We start from the raw sequence: 23,307 nt of genomic DNA on the forward strand, positions 1-23,307 counted from the left end.
GCCAAATTACTGACTAATTATTTGTGAAATATAAGTGCATGGCTCTAGAAGGGGACAACAGCAGCAGCTTCATTTATATAGTGTTTCAATGTAAAGAAACGAATCAAATGAAGAAAGTGGATGGTCACAGACTCAGTTTTGAACGTTGCTGGAAGAGCTGTGCCACCCCTTTTCCCACATGGTGTTGGCAGTCACTCGGGGATCTGGTGTGCTCCCCGCCCGGGGATCTGGCGCGCTCACCCAAGAGGTGCCTGTCCATTGTTGATTTACCCGCAGGTCCTGGTAGATGCTAGTTTTAGCCTGGGCACAGCCCTTGGGGGTCACGTGGAGAAGGGGCGAAGGGCACGTTGATCTTTCTCAGTTTCCTCAATGACATCAAGGGCTTAATGCAGGTTAAACTTGCCTAAACTGTCCTCCCTCGTGGTTCCGAACTCTTTGACATGCAATAGAAGGGCTTCCTTCTGTCCAGGAAATCCAGGAACAAGCTCTGAGGTAGAATTGTGGCAAAAAGGAGGGAGCTATGTCGACCATTCCGCCACGGTGAAGGCAGTTGTCCATTGTATAAGCTGCTGAGAAACTCTGAGAATTGGAACAACTGTATTACCTGGAGATCGAGTATGAGAACATGCGCTCGTATATATCCAGGGGTTGAGGCCGAATGCCATTGAGACGAAGTTCCGTGCCACCAATAGGTGAAACTACTGGGGTGTGGTGTGTGTCCATGCTGTGCACTCTCAGATTTCATGTTCAGTTGTGCTGCTCCTGAGGAGTTCCTAGTATCTGCTGTCTGCCGAGTGAGTACACAAACTCCCAATTGTTACATGTCCAACCTCTTGGCCGGGGAAAGTAAGCAGGATTTTTCTGGGGTTGAGATGGCTTCATTATGACAGCCTGTCGATTAAATATTAGAACAGAGGCACCACTTTGTGGGAGACTTGGTCATCTCTTGATGCTTGACTAGCCAGTCTGGATGGATTTGGAGGGGTCAATCTGTCACTGATAGCTGGGATTCATGTCACTTGGCTCCAGATAACCCTTCAAGCCAATGACCTAGGATGGAAAATGCTCCTTGTTGACAAGTCCCACTGTTTTAATATTCCACGTGAAGTGCTCACCTTCCAAAATCAGACCGGTAATATACAACACCCACACAGCCACTTTAAGGCTGCAAGCCATCGTGGGGTTGAGACACTTCCTGCAAACAGAGCTCACAAAAGACTGGGTGTCTCCACTGGGTTTTATCTGACAAGCCTCACCAGACCTATAAGAATTAGGAGCAGGAGTAGGCCACACGGCCCCTCGAGCCTGCTCCACCATTCAATAAGATCATGGTTGATCATCAACCTCAACTTCACTTTCCCGCCCAATCACCATATCCCTTGATTCTCCTAGAGTCCAAAAATCTATCTATCTCAGCCTTGAATATACTCAAAGACTCAGCAGTCACAGCCCTCTGGGGCAGAGAATGCCAAAGATTCACAACCCTCTGAGTGAAGAAATTCCTCCTCATCTCAGTCTTAAATGGCCGACCCCTTATCCTGATACTATGCCCCTAGTTCTAGACACTGAGCCAGGGGAAACAACCTCTCAGCATCTACCCTGTCAATCCCTGTCAGAATCTTGTATGTTTCAATGAGATCACCTCTCATTCTTCTAAACTCCAGACAGTATAGGCCCATTCTACACAATCTCATCATAGGACAGCCCCCTCATCCCAGGAATCAATCTAGTGAACCTTTGTTGCACTGCCTCCAAGGCAAGTATATCCTTCCTTAGATAAGGAGACCAGAACTGTGCACAGTACTCCAGGTGTGGTCTCACCAAGGCCCTGTACAATTGGAGCAAGACTTCCTTACTCTTATACTCCAACCCCCTTGCAATAAAGGCCATTTGCCTTCCTTATTGCTTTCTGTGATTCTTGCACAAGCACACCCAAATCTCTCAACATTTAAAAAAATTCTGTTTTTCTATTCTTCCTACCAAAGTGAATAACCTCACATTTCCCTACATTATACTCCATCTGCCACCTTACTGCCCACTCACTCAGTCTATCTATATCCCTTTGCAGACTCTGTGTTCTCCTCACAACTTACTGTCCCACCGAGCTTTGTATCATCAGCAAACTTGGATACATTACACTCGGTCCCTTCATCTAGGTCATTAATATAGATTGTAAATAGCTGAGGCCCCAACACTGATCCTTGCGGCACCCCACTAGTTACAGCCTGCCAACCTGAAACAGACCCATTTATCCCTACTCTCTGTTTTCTGTCCGTTAACCAATCCTCTATCCGTGCTACTATATCACCCCCAACCCCATGAGCCCTTATCTTGTGTAATAACCTTTTATGTGGCACCTTATCGAATGCCTTTTGGAAATCTAAATATACTACATCCACTGGTTCCCCTTTATCTACCCTGCCAGTTACATCCTCAAAAAACTCTAATAAATTTGTCAAACATGATTTCCCTTTCATAAAACCATGTTGACTCTGCCTAATCGTGTTATGATTTTCTAAGTGTCCTGATACCACTTCCTTAACAATGGATTCCAGCATTTTCCCAATGACTGATGTCAGGCTAACTGGCCTGCAGTTTCCCGTTTTCTCTTTCCTTCCTTTCTTGAATAGTGGTGTTACAATTGCTACCTTCCAATCCGCTGGGACCGATCTAGAATCTAGGGAATTTTGGAAGATCAAAACCAATGCATCCACTATCTCTTCAGCGACCTCGTTTAGAACCCTAGGATGTAAGCCATCAGGTCCAGGGGATTGTTCGGCTTTTAGTCCCATTAGTTTCTCTAGTACTTTTTCTCTACTTATGTTAATTATGTTATGTTCCTTACCCTCATTAAACCCTTGGTTCCCCACCATTTTTGGTATGCTTTTTGTGTCTTCTACTGTGAAGTCAAGTACAAAGGGCCAGATTTTCAGGGTGCCGTGAGGCGGGCTTTCAGGCGTGCGGGGGACAAAAATCCTGAATTCAGAGGCCCCGACACCATCCCGCCCAAAACCCACCTCCACGTAAGTTTCAAGGAAGGCGGGTACCCGCCCCACACTGGGACCCGCCGACCCGAGGCGGGAAGGGATTAGTGCCAATTAACTGCCTGTTAACAGGCAGTTTTTAGCCTAATCCCTATTTTGAGGGGTGTCGTATGGGATTCCCGACGGCTCCAAACCACGCCAGGTTAGAGCAGGCAGGCCGTCGGGTTGAAGGACTTGGAGGGGTCGCGATGTCGGCGCTCAGGTGAGTGATGGGTGCATGAGTGCAAAAGTAAGTGTGTTTGGTGTGTCTAAAGTGTGTAAAGAAGTTTTACTTACATTTACTTACCTTAACAGCCTTTCTTCCTCTAGGCTGCGGGAGTCCATCACTCAGCCGGAACTGAAAGCTGAACGGCTGCGATCTGTCAAAAGTGACAGCCTTCAGCTTTCAGTGCCGGTGACAGTTCTAACTGAGTCTGTGTAGAAGGACTCAGGTTAGAAGTCAGACTGTCAGTGTTTGACAGCTTCAAACAGCTGTGAAACACTGATATTTCATCGTCAAAAACTCTTGACAGATGAAATTTCAGTCTGTGACGTCACCTGTTGCCGGGTGGCCCTTAATTGGCCTGCTGAGCCCTCTGGGCAGGCTCAACAAGGTCAATCAAGGGAAAATCACGTCGATTGGCCGGATGTCGATAGAGGTGGGACTAAAACCCGAAAGTTGTAGTCCCGCCTCCTTCCCGACAGCTTAAGGAAAATCCAGTCCAAAATGTTTGTTTAACGCTTCTGCCATTTCCTTATTCCCCATAATAATTTCTCCTGTCTCAGCCTCTAAAGGACTAACGTTTACTTCTGCTATTCTCTTCCTTTTTACATACGTGTAGAAGCTCTTACAATCTGTTTTTATATTTCTTGCTAGTTTTCTCTCCTATTCTATTTTTTCCCTTTTATCAATTTCTTGGTCATCCTTTGCTGGTTTCTGAAACTCTCCCAATCCTCCAGCTTACTACTATTCTTCGTAACATTATAAGCTTCTTCTTTCAATCTAATGCTATCCTTAACTTCTTTAGTTAGACATGGTTGGATCACTTTTCCCGTGGAGTTTTTGTTTCTCAATGGAATGTATTTTTGTTGAGAATTATGAAATATTTCTTTAAATGCTAGCCACTGCTTATCTACCGCCATGCCTTTTAATCTATTTTTCCAATCTACCTTAGCCAACTCACCCCTCATACCTATGTAATTGGCTTTATTTAAGTTTAAGACTCTAGTTTCGGACTTAGGCAAGTCACTCTCAAACTTAATGTGAAATTCTATCATATTATGATCACTCTGCCCCAGAGGATCCTTTACTATGAATTGCTAATCAACCCTGTCTCATTACACAATACAAGATCTAAAATAGCCTGTTCCCTGGTTGGTTCCATGATGTATTGTTCTAGGAAACTGTCCCGAAAGCATTTCATGAACTTGTCCTCCAGATAACCTTTGCCAATTTGATTTGTCCAGTCTATATGAAAATTAGAGTCCCCCACGATTATTGCATTACTTTTGCTACAAGCTCCTACTATTTCTTGATTAATATGCTGTCCAACGGTATAGCTACTGTTAGCGGGCCTATATACTAGTCCCACCAGTGTTTTCTGCACCTTGTTATTCCTTATCTCCACCCATATTGATTCTACTTCCTGATCTTCTGAGCCGAGATCCTTTCTCTCTATTGTTCTTATGTCATCCTTTATTATCAGGGCTACCCTCCCCCCACCCCCTTTTCCATTCTGCCTGTCTTTTTGAAACGTCAAGTACCCTGGAACATTTAGTTCCCAACCTCGGTCACCTTGCAACCACATCTCTGTAATGGCTATTAGATCAAACCCATTTATCTCTATTTGTGCCATTAGTTCACCTAACTTGTTACAAATGCATCGTGCATTCAGATAAAGAGCCTTCTTTGTGGCTTAGATGTTTTACCCTTATTCTCTGTTGCACTGCTACCGTTAAACTCTGTCCCTTCCTGTCACATTCTGTTTGCATTTACCCAAATCGCTACACTGCTTTATTGCCTTGACCTTTCTCTTTAGATTTCTAAATTTCCCCTCACATGACCTCTCCCCCTCTTCATTAGTTTAAAGCCGCTCTTTATCCTCTCGCCGCTGCTTTAATTCAGGTCCGCTCTCGGGCCGCTCTTTATCCTCTCGCCGCTGCTTTAATTCAGGTCTGCTCTCGAGCCGCTCTTTATCCTCTCATCGCTACCGCTGCTTTAATTCAGGTCCGCTCTTGGGCCACTCTTTATCCTCTCGCCGCTGTCGCTGCTTTAATTCAGGTCCGCTCTCGGGCCGCTCTTTATCCTCTCATCGCTACCGCTGCTTTAATTCAGGTCTGCTCTCGGGCCGCTCTTTATCCTCTCACCGCTGTCGCTGCTTTAATTCAGCTCCGCTCTCGGGCCGCTCTTTATCCTCTCGCCGCTGCTTTAATTCAGGTCTGCTCTCGAGCCGCTCTTTATCCTCTCATCGCTACCGCTGCTTTAATTCAGGTCCGCTCTTGGGCCACTCTTTATCCTCTCGCCGCTGTCGCTGCTTTAATTCAGGTCCGCTCTCGGGCCGCTCTTTATCCTCTCATCGCTACCGCTGCTTTAATTCAGGTCTGCTCTCGGGCCGCTCTTTATCCTCTCACCGCTGTCGCTGCTTTAATTCAGCTCCGCTCTCGGGCCGCTCTTTATCCTCTCGCCGCTGTCGCTGCTTTAATTCAGCTCCGCTCTCGGGCCGCTCTTTATCCTCTCGCCGCTGTCGCTGCTTTAATTCAGCTCCGCTCTCGGGCCGCTCTTTATCCTCTCGCCGCTGTCGCTGCTTTAATTCAGCTCCGCTCTCGGGCCGCTCTTTATCCTCTCACCGCTGTCGCTGCTTTAATTCAGGGCCGCTCTTTATCCTCTCACCGCTGCTGCTGCTTTAATTATCCCACCCCTTTGTTTGCTTCTTCCCAAGTCTGTCCATCTGTCTCTCTCTTTCCCCCACACCCATTCTGACTCATTTTCCCCATAGCTGTGCAAATTTTGACCTTCAAAATCCCACAGCATTATTCAACAGAGAGAGTTCTTCCGCTCAACATATCTTCTTCAACCAATACCAAGATAAGTGAGTTAACTGGTCATCCATTTCACATCTCTGAAATCTTGCTGATGCAGTATGACTGTCATATTTACTACCATAACATTCATTGCACTGTGAAGAGTTAATTCATTGTGAAGATGCTTTGCTGTGATGTAAATAAAAGTAATCTTAAAGTGTGCTTGCCTGTAATATGAATGCAACTGTACAATTTTATCCTTGCTTTTGCTAAGTCTTTGGACTATGCTGTGTTACAAATTTCCTTTCACTGTTGCAAGAGCTCCTTGAAAACATGGGGTAGGGGGTTCCTACCACATCTTGAAAGCAAGCAACTCGAAGTGATTCCACACCCCGATTTCAAAGGTTATTTTCTTGTCCAAGTCCTGGTCGCTGTTGTGGCCTGACCCGTACAAGAATAATTACAAATAATTTCAAACACTGCATGCAAAAAGTGTCAGCTGTGTCTGAGTGGAGGCACTCTAAGGTTGTGGGTTCAAGCACCACTCCAAAGACTTGTGCACATAATCCATTCTGACACTCCCATATTATTTGAAGGGTTTCATGCCTTTGGATGTTACAAGCTTGCTCTTCTGTTTGGGTCCAGGTTTAATGAAAACTTTGTTGGGAACATACATCTCAACTCAAGATTGAAAACAACAAAAAACCTCAGTATTGACCCTCTCAAAACCTTGCATTGTACAAATCCCCACCCCTCAAGCTTCACTGTACTGGTGAAAAATACGGTATTACACTGTGCCTGCTCTGTGTTGAAAGGGTAGGATTTTCAACAGCAATGTCTTTTTTACGTCACATTGAAAGCATTTAATTTTTGGCTGTGTGGGAGTTTCTTCTGTAGAAGGACCTTGCATTTATATAGCGCCTTTCACAACCTCAAGATGTCCCATTTACAGCCAATGAAGAACTTTTGAGGTGGAGTCACTGTTGTAATGTAGGAAATGTGGCAGCCAATTTGTGCACAGCAAGATCCCACAAACAGCAATGTCATAAATGAAATGATCGGTTTTAGCGATGTTGGTTGAGGGATAAATAGTGGCCAGGACACCGGGGGAGAACTCCCCTGCTCCTCTTCGGATAGTGCCATGGGATTTTTACGGCCACCTGTAAGGGCAGACGGGGCCTCGGTTTAACGTCTCATCCAAAAGACGGCACTTCTGACAGTGCAGCAATGTGACAATTGAGTAGTGCACTGAAGTGGTCAGCCTAGCTTTTGTGCTCAAGCCCCTGGAGTGGGGCTCAAACCCACAACCTTCTGACTCAAGAGGCGAGTGTGCTACCCACTGAGTCACAGCTGACACCTACACTTTGGCTGCAGTGCTTTTTCATGTCTCAATATCCACTATGAAATCGTAAACCTATTCTTTATAAATGGGACTACTGAGAACTATGCTTGTTCCTGCCCCAATATACAACCCCAAGCCCACGTTTAGATGTGCAGTAGCTGAGGTTCCATGCAGCATTTTCCTCAGAACGCAATCACTTTTGGTGACTCACATTCATGTTCTTTTGTTGAATTTACATGCTAAATAAGCACTAAATTCCTAGAAATGTTACAACTACCATTTCTAGATGAGTGCTCATTTTAAATATCGGGGGCCAATGTTAGCCTGACCTGCCCAGCGGCAAACCCACCGGGCGATTTGGGTTGAATCCTTTTCCCCAGGGTTCACCAACGTTAATATTCTAAAGTGTGCTGGTGGTTAATCCTAGAAATACATCGAATTTACAGCAGAGAAACAGGTCATTCAGCCCAACTGGTTTGTATCAGTCTTCATGCTCCACACGAGCCTCCTCCCACCTACTTCATCACACACTATCAGCATATCCTCGATTCCGTTCTCTCAGGTGTTTATCCAGCTTCCCCTTAACTGCATCTGTGCTTTTCACCTCAACCACTCCCTGTGGTAGCGAGTTCCACGTTCTAACCACTCTCTGGGTAAAGAAGTTTCTCCTGAATTCCCTGTTCGATTTATTAGTGACTATCTTATATTTATGGCCCCTAGTTCTGGTCTCCCCCACAAGCGGAAACACCTTCTCTACGTCTACCCTATCGAACCCCTTCATAATTTTAAAGACCTCCATTAGGTCAGATCTCAGCCTACTCTTTTCTAGAGAAAAAGATTAGTGAGCGAGTCTAAGCTGAAGGAGCAAGCACTGAACCAACGAGCTTGGAGGCGGCTGGACTGCGTGAACGGTTTGGAAGGGACAGACAAGTATGTATTAAAACACAGTCAACAGGCGTGGGGCAGAGGGAACAGCCTCTGGGAATAGGGGTAAGGCAGTGATATGTAGAGATGGTTAGTGCGGCAGACTCTTAGCGTAGCCCATCTGCGCCCCACCTCCCCTTCTGCAGCCCATAACAAACCTGCTGGTCCACCCGAGTTTGGTCTTAGTTGGCCGACGGCTGTCGGAAAGAAAGAACTTTCATTTATGTAACGCCTTTCACGACCTCAGGATGTCCAAAGCGCTTTACAGCCAATACTTTTGAGGTACTTTCGAAGTGCAGTCACTGCTGTAATGTAGGAAACGCAGCAGCCAATTTGCACACAAACAGCAATGTGATAATGGCCAGATAATCTGTTCTAGTGATGTTGGTTGAGGGATAAATATTGGCCAGGACACCAGGCCAAGCTGGGGTTCGCTGCTCTCTATATTTTTCCTGCTCTTCCAGCAAAGGCAAGCAAGGGTAGGCAAAGGGCCCTTCCCAGCTCTTGTACAGCAAGCAATGTCATATACAGTGACGTTAAATAAAACACACAATTATCTGACAGAACGGCTGCTCTGTTTTCCTCTTCTGTGGGACTGTGCATTGGTAACTGCCCCTGGGGTGGTACAATTGAAATTATGAGGTGCGCGCACAGGGATTGCAGGCACAGAGCTGCACTAGATATCACACTGCAGCACTGTGTTACGCAGGGAGTCACTCTCAAACAAGACAGCAGGGCAATTTGGACTCTATGGCGGACGACCGGCGGAGCTTACTGGCCCACTGCCCATTTCGGTGGCTAAGAGTCTGCAGTGATCGAGACCCCGGCCTCATTTTATTTTGGCAGGCGAGCTGCAGACGCCAAACAGGGGGTCCTGAAGCAGCTTGCTCCTCTTGGGCTTCAGGAACGTCGGGCGGCCGGGACGGTTGGTGCTCGGAGAGGGGTGGGTGGGGGGAGGGGACACTATGCCGAGGGTTGGGGTGAGGACAGATCGACAGCGGCCTGCAGTATGTTTGTGGAGTCAGGAGGCGCTCTGGCCGCCAGGGCTACTGACCCCATTTTTAGTCCCTTACCGTCCAGTTAACCCCCGATTTCCTCCACCCCCCACCCAGAGTGAAAATCGGCCCCCACATTGGACGCGATTGTGAGCCGCGATTGAAATATAATTTGGCTAAAAGTGGCCACTGCCACTGGGGTCACAAACGAACAGGCAGACACAATTGTGAGGTAGCAGAAATGTATTTAATTTACCACCTGCTGGTTTGTAATTCTAATACAGAATAGTGTTTGTCACTAACTAGATTTTTCAAGCATCGTTTCTCTCTTAAATATCATTTCTATGATACAAATATTACAGTCCTCACCAAGTCTATTTAACAAGAGAAGGCTCCTTTGCGGTCATTTGATGAAGATGGGGCTCTCTCTTCCTTTGCAACGCTTTCTCCGAGGCTGGACAACATCATCTTCGTCGTCCTCTGAGTCGGCATTAACTTCTGTGCGCTCACAGTCGGATTTGGTGGGTGCCAGCGGCGGGAATATCCTGTCAGGAAACAGCGCCGCGAGCTTCGCCTCAAAGCACTGCTCCAAGGTCCTGCCGGCGAGAGCGACCTCGGAATCCGGCTACAAGAAAATGGAAGCAAGTGTGTTTTAATAAGCCAAGGCTCGCCCCTCTACCGCTCGCGACCCGGGCCGTTCTCCAAAGGCATCGGACGTCGGCTGTTGAATGAGCTCTGCACTTGTGCCGTGTGGCTCCCGAGGTTTCAGTTCGTGTAGGGGAGGGGGTAAGGGGAGCTCAGATACAAATTGAAATCATTCGAGAATAAGGAGTTGCTTGCTGCAGTGGGTGAGTGAGAAAAGCAGGATGGATATCTCAGCGAGAAACTCGGGACGGGGGTGAAGGAGGAGGATTTTAAAGGAGAGACGAGAGGGGTGGAATAAGGTGAGGTGCTTGAAGGAAAAGGTGCCTGAAGGAAAAGGTGCCTGTGGAGTAGGGGGAAGAGGCCTAGCTCTGATTTGGTGATAAGGGCCAAACTGTCACCGCAGTGGTTTGGGCAGAGTAGGTGGCGGAAAGGATAGCCAGATGGGGAGCTGCAGTAAAGGGCAAGGTCGCACCACCCATGAGCCTAGTTTCAGTTAAAGCCACAATCATCCACAATACGGCTGTAGTTGGCAAGGGCCTTGTACATTCAGGAGGGAAACATGGCGGGGTGGGGGGGGGGGGAAAAGAGAGGTGATTGTTGATCTACTGGTGGAGTCCAAAGGGGCAGTGGTGAGCGGGATTGGAAGGAGGTTGGCGAGTTTAGACCCCAGGTGGCCCACTGGATGAGAAGGTGGGAGAGAGAGGAGGATGGGGTTGATCGTGTCTAGATGGGCTCGTCGGAGAATGCCAGGAGAGGCAGAAAGGATAGCCGTGGGCTTGTTCTAGTCCGGGGGGGGGGGGGGGAATTAAAGCTTGGTGTGGCAGGACTAGAGTACTACTGTGCAGGTTGGAAACCTGGCACCCTCCAAATGAACCTGATGACACCAAACTGACCCTGGAGTATCGAAACTCTACCTGTTCTTCTCGGCTTACTGCATTACTCCTCCAATACAGTCACTTGCAACATGCCGAACAATACATTTACATTCTTGCTTGTTTAATTTTTCATGTAGTTTTATGACACAAGGGTTTGTTTGTGCTATTCATTAACCAATGATATCGATTCTTGTTTACCTTGTGTTTGTCCCCTTGAACAGTCCCTTTGATCCTTACTCCATTATAACCACACCATAATACTGCAAACACAAAGGCCGCGATTTTGCCGGCGCTCAGAGGGCGGGTTTGAAGGCGGGTCAGAGGTTAAAAGTTGTTTTGATTGATGGCGGGTTCCGCACCCGCCGTCATCCCACCTCCAAACAACCTTCCCAAGTGTCGAGTCCCCGATTTGCAAATGGACACAACACCTAGTGGATTAAAGGCAATTAACTGCCTATTAACAGGTACTTGTGAGCAATTTTCAGGGTCTTTTTCGATTTTCCAGCTTCTGGGTCGGGTTTTACGACGTCCGGACAACACGCCAGGTAAGTGAGGTAGATAGATTTCTAGACGCAAAAGGCGTCAAGGGGTATGGGGAGAGAGCGGGAATATGGTATTGAGATAGAGGATCAGCCATGATCATATTGAATGGCGGAGCAGGCTCGAAGGGCCGAATGGCCTACTCCTGCTCCTATTTTTCTATGTCTTCTACGTTTCTATGTAGCGATGGGCTGGGGGCGGTAAAGTAACTGAGAGGAGAGATCTGAAAAGTGGCAGTGCTGGATGTCGGGAAGGGAGGGAGGGAGAAAGGAGGAGAAAGGGGCCATGATAAAAAAAGGAAATGGAAGTAATGGACTGATCTGAAGTGGCAGCCAAAATGCACTCGCAAATGGACACAGGGAATTAGGGATACATAGGCATAGCCAAGTTAGGGGAGACAAATCAAGATCATAAACAGAGGACGGGGAGGAGATGATATGGAACAGGCCAAAGTTAAAGCTGGTGCCCCGGGGGGGGATGAATTTACGGCTACACTCGGAGTGCAGCAGTATCAGCTTGACTCAGTGGTAGCACTGACAGTCAGCAGGCCATGGGTTCAAGCCAGGCCGAGTCTCCAGTGCAGTGCTGAGCGAGTGCCGCACTGTCGGAGGTACCGGTCTTTTGCATGAAGCAATTTGGATAAACTGAGGTCCTGTCTGCCTGTTCGAGAGTCGGAATTGGCTGAGGGAGAGGGCGATTGAGGGATATTAGCTTTCAGGAGCAGCCAAATAAACTGCAGAGTCTTTTGCAGCCTTTTATACCACAAGCTGCAACAGTGTGCGAAAGCTACTGCCATTATTTTTTTACATTTGCTAACCATTTTTAACAGGTTGATAATGATGCCCCTGGCACAACCAAACAGCTAAGTTGCACCCATTCAATACTTGTACCCAAATAGAACAATATGTCAAGGAACCAACTAGGGAACAGCCTATTTTAGATCTAGTATTGTGGAATGAGACAGGGTTAATTAGTAAAGGATCCTCTGGGGAAGAGTGATCATAATATAATAGAATTTCATACTGAGTTTGATAGCGATGTGGTCAAGTCTGAAACTAGGGTCTTTAATTTAAGCAAAGTCAATCAGGTAGGTATGAGGGGCAAGTTGACTAAAGTAGATTGGGAAATCAGATTAAAAGATATGACTATCTTAGAGATAGATAAGCAATGGAGAACACTTAAACAAATAATTCATATTTCTCAACAAACATACATTCCCTTGAGGAATGAAGACTCCACGGGAAGTGGTCAAACCAGAGAAGTTAAGGATACTGTTAGATTAAAAGAAGCAGCATAAGATGTTGCCAAAAATAGTAAGCGTGAGGATTGGGAGAATATGCCAGAAACGCTGTTTACGGAGGTCACTGACCATCATCAAAGACCCTACCCACCCCAGCCACAGTCTGTTCGCCCCCCCTGCCATCTGGGAGATGCTACAGATGCATTCGCACCCGAACGACCAGATTTAGGAACAGCTTCTTTCCCAGGGCTGTCATCCTACTGAACTCCACAAATAAACTCTAAAGCCTGCACATCTGCCAATGCACTTTATTATGTTTATGTTAATGTAGTACAAGCCAAATGAATGTTGAATGTTTAAATGTCTTAATCTAAATGTACACTCTCGGGAGCCGCAAGCCTACATTTCGTTGTACTGCACTTGTGCACTAACAATGACAATAAAGTTGATTATGATTATTAGAAATCAACAAAGGAGGACCAAGAAATTAATAGAGGGAGAAAATAGATTATTGGAGTAAATTAACAAGAAATATAAAAACAGATTGTTAGAGCTTCTACAAATATATAAAAAAAGGAAGAGATTAGCGAAAGTAAACATAGGTCCCTTAGAGGTAGAGACAGGAGAAATTATAATGAGGAATAAGGAAATGGTAGAAACATTAAACTTGCCAGGAGGGAGTGCAACGAAGGCTCACCAGACTGATTCCTGGGATGGGGGGATTGTCCTAAGGAGGCCTATATTCTCTGCAGTTTAAAAGAATGAGAGGTGATCTCATTCAAACATACAAAATTCTTACATGGATTGACAGGGTAGATGCAGGGAGGATGTTTCCCCTGGTTGGGGAGTCTAGAACCAGGGGTCACAGTCTCAGAATAAGGGGTCGGCCATTTAGGATTGAGACGAGGGGAAATTTCTTCACTCAGAGTGGTGAATTTTTGGAATTCTCTACCCCAGAGGGCTGTGGAGGTGTAGTTGTTGAGTATATTCAAACATAGAAGATAGGAGCAGGAGTAGGCCATTCGGCCCTTTGAGCCTGCTCCGCCATTCAATGAGATCATGGCTGATCATCCAAATTCAGTACCCTGTCCCTGCCTTCTCCCCATATCCCTTGATCCCTTTAGCCTCAAGAAATATATCCAACTCTTTCTTGAATATATTTAATGAACTGGCCTCCACCACCCTCTCTGGCAGAGAATTCCACAGGTTCACCACTCTCTGGGTGAAGAAATTCCTCATTTCTGTCCTAAATGGCTTACCCCTTATCCTTTGGCTATGACCCCTGGTTCTGGACTCCCATGCCATCAGAAACATCCTTTCTGCATCTAGTCTGTCCAGACCTGACAGAATTTTATAGGTTTCGATGAGATCCCCTCTCAATCTTCTAAATTCCAGTGAGTATAAGCCCAATCGACACAATCTCTCCTCGTACGTCATTCCTGCCATCCCAGGTATCAGCCTGGTGAATCTTCGCTGCACTCCCTCCATGGCAAGAACGTCCTTCCTCAGGTAAGGTGACCAAAACTGCACACAATACTCAAGGTGTGGTCTCACCAAGGCCCTGTACAACTGCAGCAAGACATCCTTGTTCTTGTACTCGAACCCTCTTGCTACAAAGGCCAACATACCATTTGCCTTCTTAACCGCCTGCTGCACCTGCATGCTTACCTTCAGCGACTGGTGCACAATAACACCCAGGTCTCTTTGCACTTCCCCTTCTCCCAATCTATTGCCATTCAAATAATAATCTGCCTTCCTGTTTTTGCCACCAAAGTGGATAACCTCACATTTATCCACATTATAGTGCATTTGCCATGTTTCTGCCCAATCACCCAATCTGTCCAAATCGTACTGGAGTTTCACGACATCCTCCTCACAGCTTACCCTCCCACCCAGCTTTGTGTCGTCTGCAAATTTGGAGATATTACATCCAATTCCCTCGTCCAGATCATTAATATATATTGTGAACAGCTGGGGTCCTAGGACCGATCCTTGCGGTACCCCACTAGTCACTGCCTGCCACTCGGAAAATGACCCGTTTATTCCAACTCTTTGCTTTCTGTCCGCCAACCAGTTCTCTATCCAAGTCAATACCTTGCCCCCAATCCCTTGTGCCTTAATTTTGCACGCAAATCTCTTATGTGGGACCTTATCGAAAGCCTTCTGAAAGTCCAAATACACCACAACCACTGGTTCTCCCTTATCTATTTTACCAGTTACATCCTCAAAAAATTCCAGTAGATTAGTCAAGCATGATTTACCTTTTGTAAATCCATGTTGACTTTGTCCGATCCTGTCACTGTTTTCCAAGTGCTCTGCTATTACATCTTTTATAATAGACTCTAGCATTTTCCCCACTATCGATGTCAGGCTTACCGGTCTATAATTCCCCGCTTTTTCCTCTACCACCTTTTTTGAATAGTGGGGTAACATTAGCTACCCTCCAATCCATGGGTACTGTTCCAGAGTCTATCGAGTTCTGGAAGATGACCAGCAATGCATCTACTATCTCTAGGTCCACTTCCTTAAGTACCCTGGGATGTAGACCATCAGGCCTTGGGGATTTATCGGCCTTCAGTCCCATCAATTTTCCTAACACCATTTCCCTACAGATACTGATTTCTTTCAGTTCCTCCCTCTCATTAGACCCTATGTTCCCCGGCATGTCTGGGAGGTTATTTGTGTCCTCCTTTGTGAAGACAGAACCAAAGTATGTATTTAGTTGGTCTGCCATTTCCTTGTTTCCCATTATAAATTCCCCTGATTCTGACTGTAAGGGACCTACGCTTGACTTCACCAATCTTTTTCTCTTCACATATCTATAAAAGCTTTTACAGTCAGTTTTTATGTTCCCTGATAGCTTACTCTCATATTCTATTTTCCCTTTCTTAATTAATCCCTTTGTCCTCCTTTGTTGACTCCTAAACTGCTCCCAATCCTCAGGTTATTGCTTTTTCTAGCCAATTTATATGGCAGAGATTGATAGATTTTTGGATATTAAGGGAATCAAGGGGTATGGGGATACTGCAGGAAAGTGGATTTGAGGTAGAAGATCAGCCATGATTTTATTGAATGGCCGACTCCTGCTCCTATTTCTTTATGTTCTTATAAATAAATATTTTGCATCTGTCTTCACAGTAGAAGACACAAAAGGTATACTGGAAATAGTGGGAACCAAGGATCCGAGAGTGAGGAACTTAAAGTAATTAATATTAGTAATGAAAAAGTGCTGGAGAAATTAGTGGGACTAAAAGCCAACAAATCCCATAGGCCTGATGGCCTACATCCTAGGGTTTTAAAAGGAGGTGGCTGCAGAGATTCCAGCATGGTCCTTGTGGATTGGAAGGTAGGAACTGTAACCCCGTTATTCAAGAAAGGAGGGAAGAGAAAAATCAGGGAACTACAGGCCAGTTTGCCTGACATCAGTAGCAGGGAAAATGCTAGAATCTATTATTAGGGACGTGGTAACAGGGCACTTAGAAAATCATACGATTAGGCAGAGTCAACATGGTTTTATGAAAGGGAAATCATGTTTGACAAATCTATTAGTTTTTTGTGGGTGTAACTAGCAGGGTAGATAAGGGGAAACCAGTAGATGTAGTATATTTGGATTTTCAAAAGGCATTTAATAAGGTGCCACACAAGATTAGGGCTCACAGGATTGGGGGTAATACATTATCTTGGATTGGTTAATGGACAGAAAACAGATTGGAATAAATGGTCATTTTTGGGTTAGCGGATTGTAACTAGTTGAGTGCTGAAAGGATCAGTGCTTAGGCTTCAGCTATTTACAATCTATATCAATGACTTAGATGGGGGGACCAAGTATAATATATTCAAATTTGCTGACGATACAAAGCTAGGTGGGAAAGTAAGCGGTGAGGAGGAAACAAAGAGGCTGCAAAGGAATTAAGTGATTGGGCAAGGAGGTGGCAGATGGAGTATAATGTGGGGAAATGTGAAATTATCCACTTTGGTAGGAAATATTGAAAAGCAGATTTTCTTTAAAAAGAGACTAATAAATGTTGGTATGCAGAGGGATTCGGGTGTCCTTGAACACAAATCGCACAAAGTTAACATGCAGGTACAGCAAACAATTAGGAAGGCAAATGGTATGTTGGCTTTTATTGAAAGGGGGTTGGTGTACAAAAGTAAGAAAGTCTTGGTGCAATTATATAGGGCTTTGGTGAGATCACACCTGGAGTACAGTGTACCGTTTTGGTGTCCTTACCTAACATTGGCCCAGAAATTCGGGTCGGAGGCTTCCCACGGGTGCAAGCCTCCGATCTGCACTTACCTAGCACGCCGGCCGTTGTGCTGTGGGCCCGCATGGGATTCCGATCCTGGGCCTCCTCCAACTGCCGGCGCACAGGGCTTGCGTATCCCAGGGGCGCAGTTAGTTCGAAGCGTCCCCTGGGATCACGTGGGCCATGGAGAGCCAATGGTAGCAGGGAATCTGTATTCATAGATTTGACAGGACCTGTCAAATCTATGAATACAATTCAGCCCCAAAACAACTAAAACGTCAAATAAATTTTTAAAAAAACATCACATTTTTAAAATAACTATAAATTACATAAAATAACTTTTAAACAATTAAAATTTTTGAAAAAATTAGTTACTTTCTAACGGGGCTAAAAATAAACTTACCTTTCTTTAAAGTATTTAAAAATAATAAACCTGTGGAAAAAATGTTTTAATTTGACTTAATTCACCACTTACCTTGTTAAAAGCAGGCCTTGCGACTGCTTTTTAAAAGCGTAGCTCCTGGAGACTTACCCTCCTGGAGAAACCTGCAAAAAAAACAGAAGTTCCAGGCGTACGCGCTGCCTCTCCGGCGCACGCGTTCGACCTGTGAACCTCTTCCTTTAAGGGAATGGAAATTCCGGTTTCTCGTGCATGCACGAAACCGGCACTTTCGTTGGGCCTACGCACGAGTACCCACCCGTGGGGACCCAAAGTTCTGGCAATATACTTGCCTTAGAGGGGGTGCAACGAAGTTTCATTACATTGATTCCTGGGATGAGAGCATTGTCCTATGAGGAGAGATTGAGTAGAACGGGCCTATACTCTCTGGAGTTTAGAAGAATGAGAGATGATCTCATTGAAACGTATAACATTCTTCGAGGGCTTGACAGGGTAGATGCTGAGAGGCTGTTTCCCCTGGCTGGAGAGTCTAGAACTAGGGATCATAGTCAATGTTCCCTCTAATTTTTATTTTAGGTGCGTGGTCCCTCTAACTGGCTGCACAGCACATTAACATTTTCGCACATGCGCGGTTTCTTCTATATAAAAGCCGGAGAGTGGCCTGCACGGGACGTCCAGACCATCGAGTGGCTGCACGGCTGCGCAGCTTAGCGGGAACATTGGTCATAGCTTCAGCATAAGTGTTCGGCATTTAGGACTGAGATGAGAGAAATTTCTTCACTCAGGAGGGTTGTGAATCTTTGGAATTCTCTACACCAGAGCTCTATGGATATTCAGTCGATGAGCATATTCAAGACGGGGATCGATAGATTTTTGGTCTCGAGGGGAATCAAGGGATATGGGGGTCGGGCGGGAAAGTGGAGATGAGGTCGATGATCAGCCATGATCTTATTGAATGGTGGAGCAGGCTCGAGGGGCCGTAAGGCCTACTCCCTCTTCTTATGTTATGTAAATAGATGTCACCTATTTGGTTGCATATATTTTCCTTTTGGCCAATCTTTTGAGGTCCTGGATACTGAAAGGTGTTTGGAGCCTGCCAAATCTGTTTTAACGTGGATTTGGAGCCAACTTCTTCACACTGATGAATTTAATTGAGTGAAGTTTTTTCAGGATAATAAATACAATTATTTTTCTCCAATTTTTCTCTTTCCTTGGAGTTCAGTTCAGTTCCAAAGGAAGCCAGCGGTCCTTCAGAATAAGGCCATTCCTGTAGTGATCCTAGATAGTGTGCCAGTGGGACATTCGGCCATGAAGGGCATCACCACGGAGCCCAATGTCGACCCTGTACATGCCCAACATCCACATAGACTGACTTTGCAATCCAGTGACCCCGGCTGGAATCAGGAGCAGATTGTTTTCTTCCACTCCCTTCCCCAAGATCCCAAATGTAACGTCTCAAGACACCCTCCTCCTCCCCCACCCAAACCATCCCCTCCCCCACCGCCCGCGCCCCCGCCCCTGCCCAAACCGCCCCATCCCATTCATACCGCCCCCTCCCCCATCCAAACGATTCGCCCCCTCCCCCACCCAAGCCGCTGACTGGAACTCAAACCTGGGACTGCCTGCTCTGCTGAGTTAGTGTGCAAATGGAATATGTGCAGTTCCAATAACTCGGCGTGTAAGCTGCAAACTGACCTGTTTTTTTCTATTGCCTCTTACCTCATTGAATTCTTCACAGTTCTTAAAGATCAGTCTGACATCTGCCACAAACTCCTCGGTTCTCGGATAGTGCTGTGCGTGTAGTTTCTGCAGTTTAATCTTCACAGTGCACATGTCCATTGGTTTCTTTATAATCTTGTAGTAGTCAGGAACCTGAGAGAATCAAGCAGCCTCCTCTAAATATCAATGAGTTCAATAGCACGAAGATACAAAGAGAGTAGGCAGCAGGTATGGTAGCCTAGTGGTTACTGCACTGGACTAGCAAAACAGAGAGCAGGAGTCCCAATCCCACCACGGCAAGCTCTGAAACTGAATTCAATACATCTGGAAATTGGTGGACCAGAGAATGTACTTCAGGGAAGGGACCCTGCAACCCCTACCCATGTGACCTACACGTGACTCCAGTCTCACCCGATGTGGTTGCGCCTTCATGCTCAATAGGTAATACTTTGTTGCTTTCGAAAAGCTTTGCTAAAATCACCCAGGGGATTCCCTGTTCCCATTGCTGAAATCACCCAGGGGATTCCCTGTTCCCATTGCTGAAATCACCCAGGGGATTCCCCGTTCCAATTGTTGAAATCACCCAGGGAATTCCCTGTTCCCATTGCTGAAATCACCCAGGGGATTCCCTGTTCCCATTGCTGAAATCACCCAGGGGATTCCCCGTTCCAATTGTTGAAATCACCCAGGGAATTCCCTGTTCCCATTGCTGAAATCACCCAGGGGATTCCCTGTTCCCATTGCTGAAATCACCCAGGAGATTCCCTGTTCCCATTACTGACATCACCCAGGGAATTCCCCGTTCCAATTGCTGAAATCATCCAGGGGATTCCCCGTTCCAATTACTGACATCACCCAGGGGATTCCCCGTTCCAATTGCTGAAATCACCCGGGGGATTCCCTCTCCCAGTTACTACAATCAGACAAGGTTCCTTCTTTTGATTCCCAAAAACAACCAAGGAGGTTCCTTCTTCTGAATGTTACCAGCGATCCCTGCGTGCTGGCAGATGACCGCGGGCTCGGCTGTGATGCCCTTGATGGTCAGATACCCTGCATCACTCCCGATCTGGGCTCACATCTGTAGAAAGGCCCCTGGAGTGTGGTACTGGAGCGTGCCTGGTGCCAGAGTGGAGAATACGGGGGAAAAACCTAATACTTACAACTGAAGCAGGAACTGGTTCTTGGAAAGCAACACTCAACTCGTCACAGTACATGGACAGCAGCAGGCTCTCGCATTTCTGTAAGAAACACACATCAGTTACTCTCCCAAAGAAAGACTTGTATTTATAAAACACCTTTCATGACCTCAGAACATCCCAAAACCCTTTAAACCCAATGACGTGTTATTGAAGTGTAGTAATGTAGAAAACGCGGCAGTCAATTTGCACCCAACAAGATCCCACAAACAAAGTGATAATGTCCAGATAATCAGTTTTAAGGTGTTGTTGAGGGAGAAATATTGGCCAGGATACTGAGAAAATTTCCTCTCATCATCTTCAAAATAGCGCCATGGGATCTTTTGCATCCACCTGAGGGGGCAGACGGGGGCCTCGGTTTAATGTCTGATCCGATAGACGACACCTCAGACAGTGCAGCACTCCCTCGGTACTGCACGCCTCGATTTTGTGCTCAAGTCCCTGAAATGGGACTTGAACCCACGACCTTCTGACTCAGAGGCGAGAGTGCTACCCACTACTCTCTCCGCACCATGCAGCCTCTGGAGACTCGATCAATAGTTGCACCCCACCCTGCCCTCCCTAAAACCAGCCCCTCCATTCTCGCGCTCTCCAATTGCAGTCCTGCAGCGATTGCAGGCAACTCTGCTCCCAGCTTGCAGATTTTATTAGAAATGCAGAAAATGCTGGAAACACTCAGCAGGTCAGGCAGCAACCTTGGAGGGAGAAAGAGAGAGTTAACGTTTCAGGTTGACGAGTGCTCCCAAAAGGTCATTGACCTGAAACATTAACTCTTGAATCTCTCTCCACAGATACTGCCTGACCTGCTGAGTCTTATGCAGCATTCTCTGCTCTTATTTCAGACTGCCAGCATCCACAGGTGTTTCGCTTGTTTTATTGTAGATTTTGTTCGCCGGGTTCAGAGACAGTCACATGACTGCCCAAAGGCCATTTCTGACCTTTGACACGCCCTCCCACTCTTCACCCCCAGCTCCTGACACGACAAGTGAGCCTCTGAACCTCAATGCACGGCCTGTCTGGCTGAGGGGTTCTGACCGAGCGGAGACTCACTAACGTTCCCTCTCTCAGGGGTGTCGCTATTCAGAGCCAGGGTCCCACCCCTCTGTGGTGCAGCACTCCCGACAACAGGGCCCCGATTGGGATGCAGGTCCCAATGAACGTCAGTGAACAATGCTGGATGGAGCAGTCACTCGCGTGAAGTTTGGTACCTCTCGCACCTAGATTCGTGCCCAGAGAGACACGGCACAGGCTGCAGAACTAAGGAGAAACGGTGTTATTATTCAGGATATTAACGCCATGATTTTGCGGATAAATTTTAGTAACTGAAGAATACTTTTGGTTCAAATTTACAGATCAGTACAAGAAAAAAAGAGAAAACATGCATTTATATAGTGCATTTCACAACCTCAGGATGTCCTAAAGCTCTTTACAGACAAATAAGTACTTTTGAAGTGGAGTCACTGTAGTAACGTAGGAAACCTGGCAGCCAATTTGCGCACAGCAAGCTCCCACAAACAGCAATGTGATAATGACCAGATAATCTGTTTTAGTGATATTGGTTGAGGGCTAAACAGCAGGGAGAATGCCCCTGTTCCTCTTTGAATAGTGCCATGGGATTTTTTTACTTCAACCCAAGAGGGCAGACAGGTTTAACGTCTCATCTGAAAGAAGGCACCTCTGACAGTGCAGCACTCCTTCAGTACTGCACTGGAGTATCAGCCTAGATTTTGTGCTCAAGTCTCTGGAGAGGGACTTGAACCCACAACCTCCTGACTCAGAGGCCAGAGTGCTGACACCTACAGACAAGTTACCAAGCTTAAACCTAAACAGTGTCAATGGTTCCTTATCTGTCTGTCATTTTGAAGTGTCCACCATAGCATCTCTCTTTTTCCTCCTTCACTCCTCGTATTTGATGGGATAGGGGAAAAAATAAACCAGCTTCCACAAGTAGCGAAACTGTTGGACATGCGTACCCTTTGATCGATCGGGGCCATCTCGGAGGCTCCTCCCACTTTCCTCTTCTCACCCATTTGCCACTGGTCATCACAGTCATACACAACTTCCGGGTTCACTGGGTCACGACAGAACGTGCAGATCCACTCTCCGCTGAACAAAATAAACAAACTGGTTCAGCAACAGACAGGACTCTTGCAGTATTCAGCTAGTCCATGTACTACACGACATAGATACAAAAGATCAGAGCAGACTAGGGGGCCAGTCAGTCCACCCAGCTCTTCCCTCCAAAGAGACTTACTAGACCCCGATCACAGAACCAAATTGCCTCCGAAATAGTCTGAGCTTGCAAGAAGGAAGTGGAATTTATATGACGCCTTTCATGACCTCAGGGAGTCTTAAAGTGCATCAAAGAAAATGAAGTACTTTTAAAGTGTAATCACTGTTGTAATGTAGGAAACACAGCAGCCAATTTGCACACAGCAAGCTCCCACAAACAGCAGTGAGATAGCTGACCAGATAATGTTTTTTTAGTGAGGTTGGTGAGGAATAAATATTGGTCAGGGCACCAGGGAGAACTTCCCTGCTCTTCGATTAACTTGTAATTCCTTTGTGCTATAGTATTTGTTAAAATCGGCATCAAAACACAATGGGGTGGTTTTCAAACTTTGTGTCTTCATTTCTCACCGACGCGGTGTATGATCACCTGTGGAGACAACTTTCTCTGGGTAACTTTTCCAAGTAAAATTCCAAATATGCTCAAAGGAATCCAAAATGTTCCTTTGAGAGTTACTGGGTGGCACAGTGGGTTGTACACCAGCCTTCCACCTTTGGGTCCTGGGTTTAAATTCAGCCCAGACTGAGGGGAGCAACGTGTCCTCCGTCTGATGACTGTCTCAATGGGCCCAAAGCACAAAACTGCTCCTGATTCGGCATCAAGTTGGCAATCTCACTCGGAGAGGGGCCGCAGGATGGAATTACTAGATGAGAAAAGACCACGGTCCATCTAGTTCGCCTTCTACCATCCTGGTAGTCATATGATACAATGATAATGGAGTTGTTGACTAATCATGGCGGCCAATCTCTATCAATCAGTCCACAACAGACCCAGACACGAGGCGAGGAAAACCCCCAGTGGTGGAAAGCTTTGGGAACCACAGGTCCAAAGTCACCTGTTCCGCCCAAGC

At 46.3% G+C, this 23,307-nt stretch overlaps 1 protein-coding gene across 1 annotated transcript in view; it reads right to left on the reverse strand.

Moving 5' to 3' along the window:
* Positions 1-9,530: 9,530 nt before the first annotated feature.
* The window catches only part of LOC147105998 (E3 ubiquitin-protein ligase TRIM33-like), a 161,955-nt gene continuing 148,178 nt past the window's right edge, over positions 9,531-23,307 (reverse strand). Inside the window, 4 exon segments of the mRNA XM_086008622.1 lie at positions 9,531-9,930; positions 18,972-19,124; positions 20,132-20,209; positions 22,141-22,273. Coding sequence (XP_085864748.1) covers positions 9,709-9,930; positions 18,972-19,124; positions 20,132-20,209; positions 22,141-22,273 — 586 coding nt within the window. The 3' untranslated portion in view covers positions 9,531-9,708.

This window comes from Somniosus microcephalus, chromosome 16 (assembly GCF_052327205.1).
Source record: "Somniosus microcephalus isolate GS21.2 chromosome 16, FLI_Smic_1.0, whole genome shotgun sequence".
Classification (NCBI taxonomy): domain Eukaryota; kingdom Metazoa; phylum Chordata; class Chondrichthyes; order Squaliformes; family Somniosidae; genus Somniosus; species Somniosus microcephalus.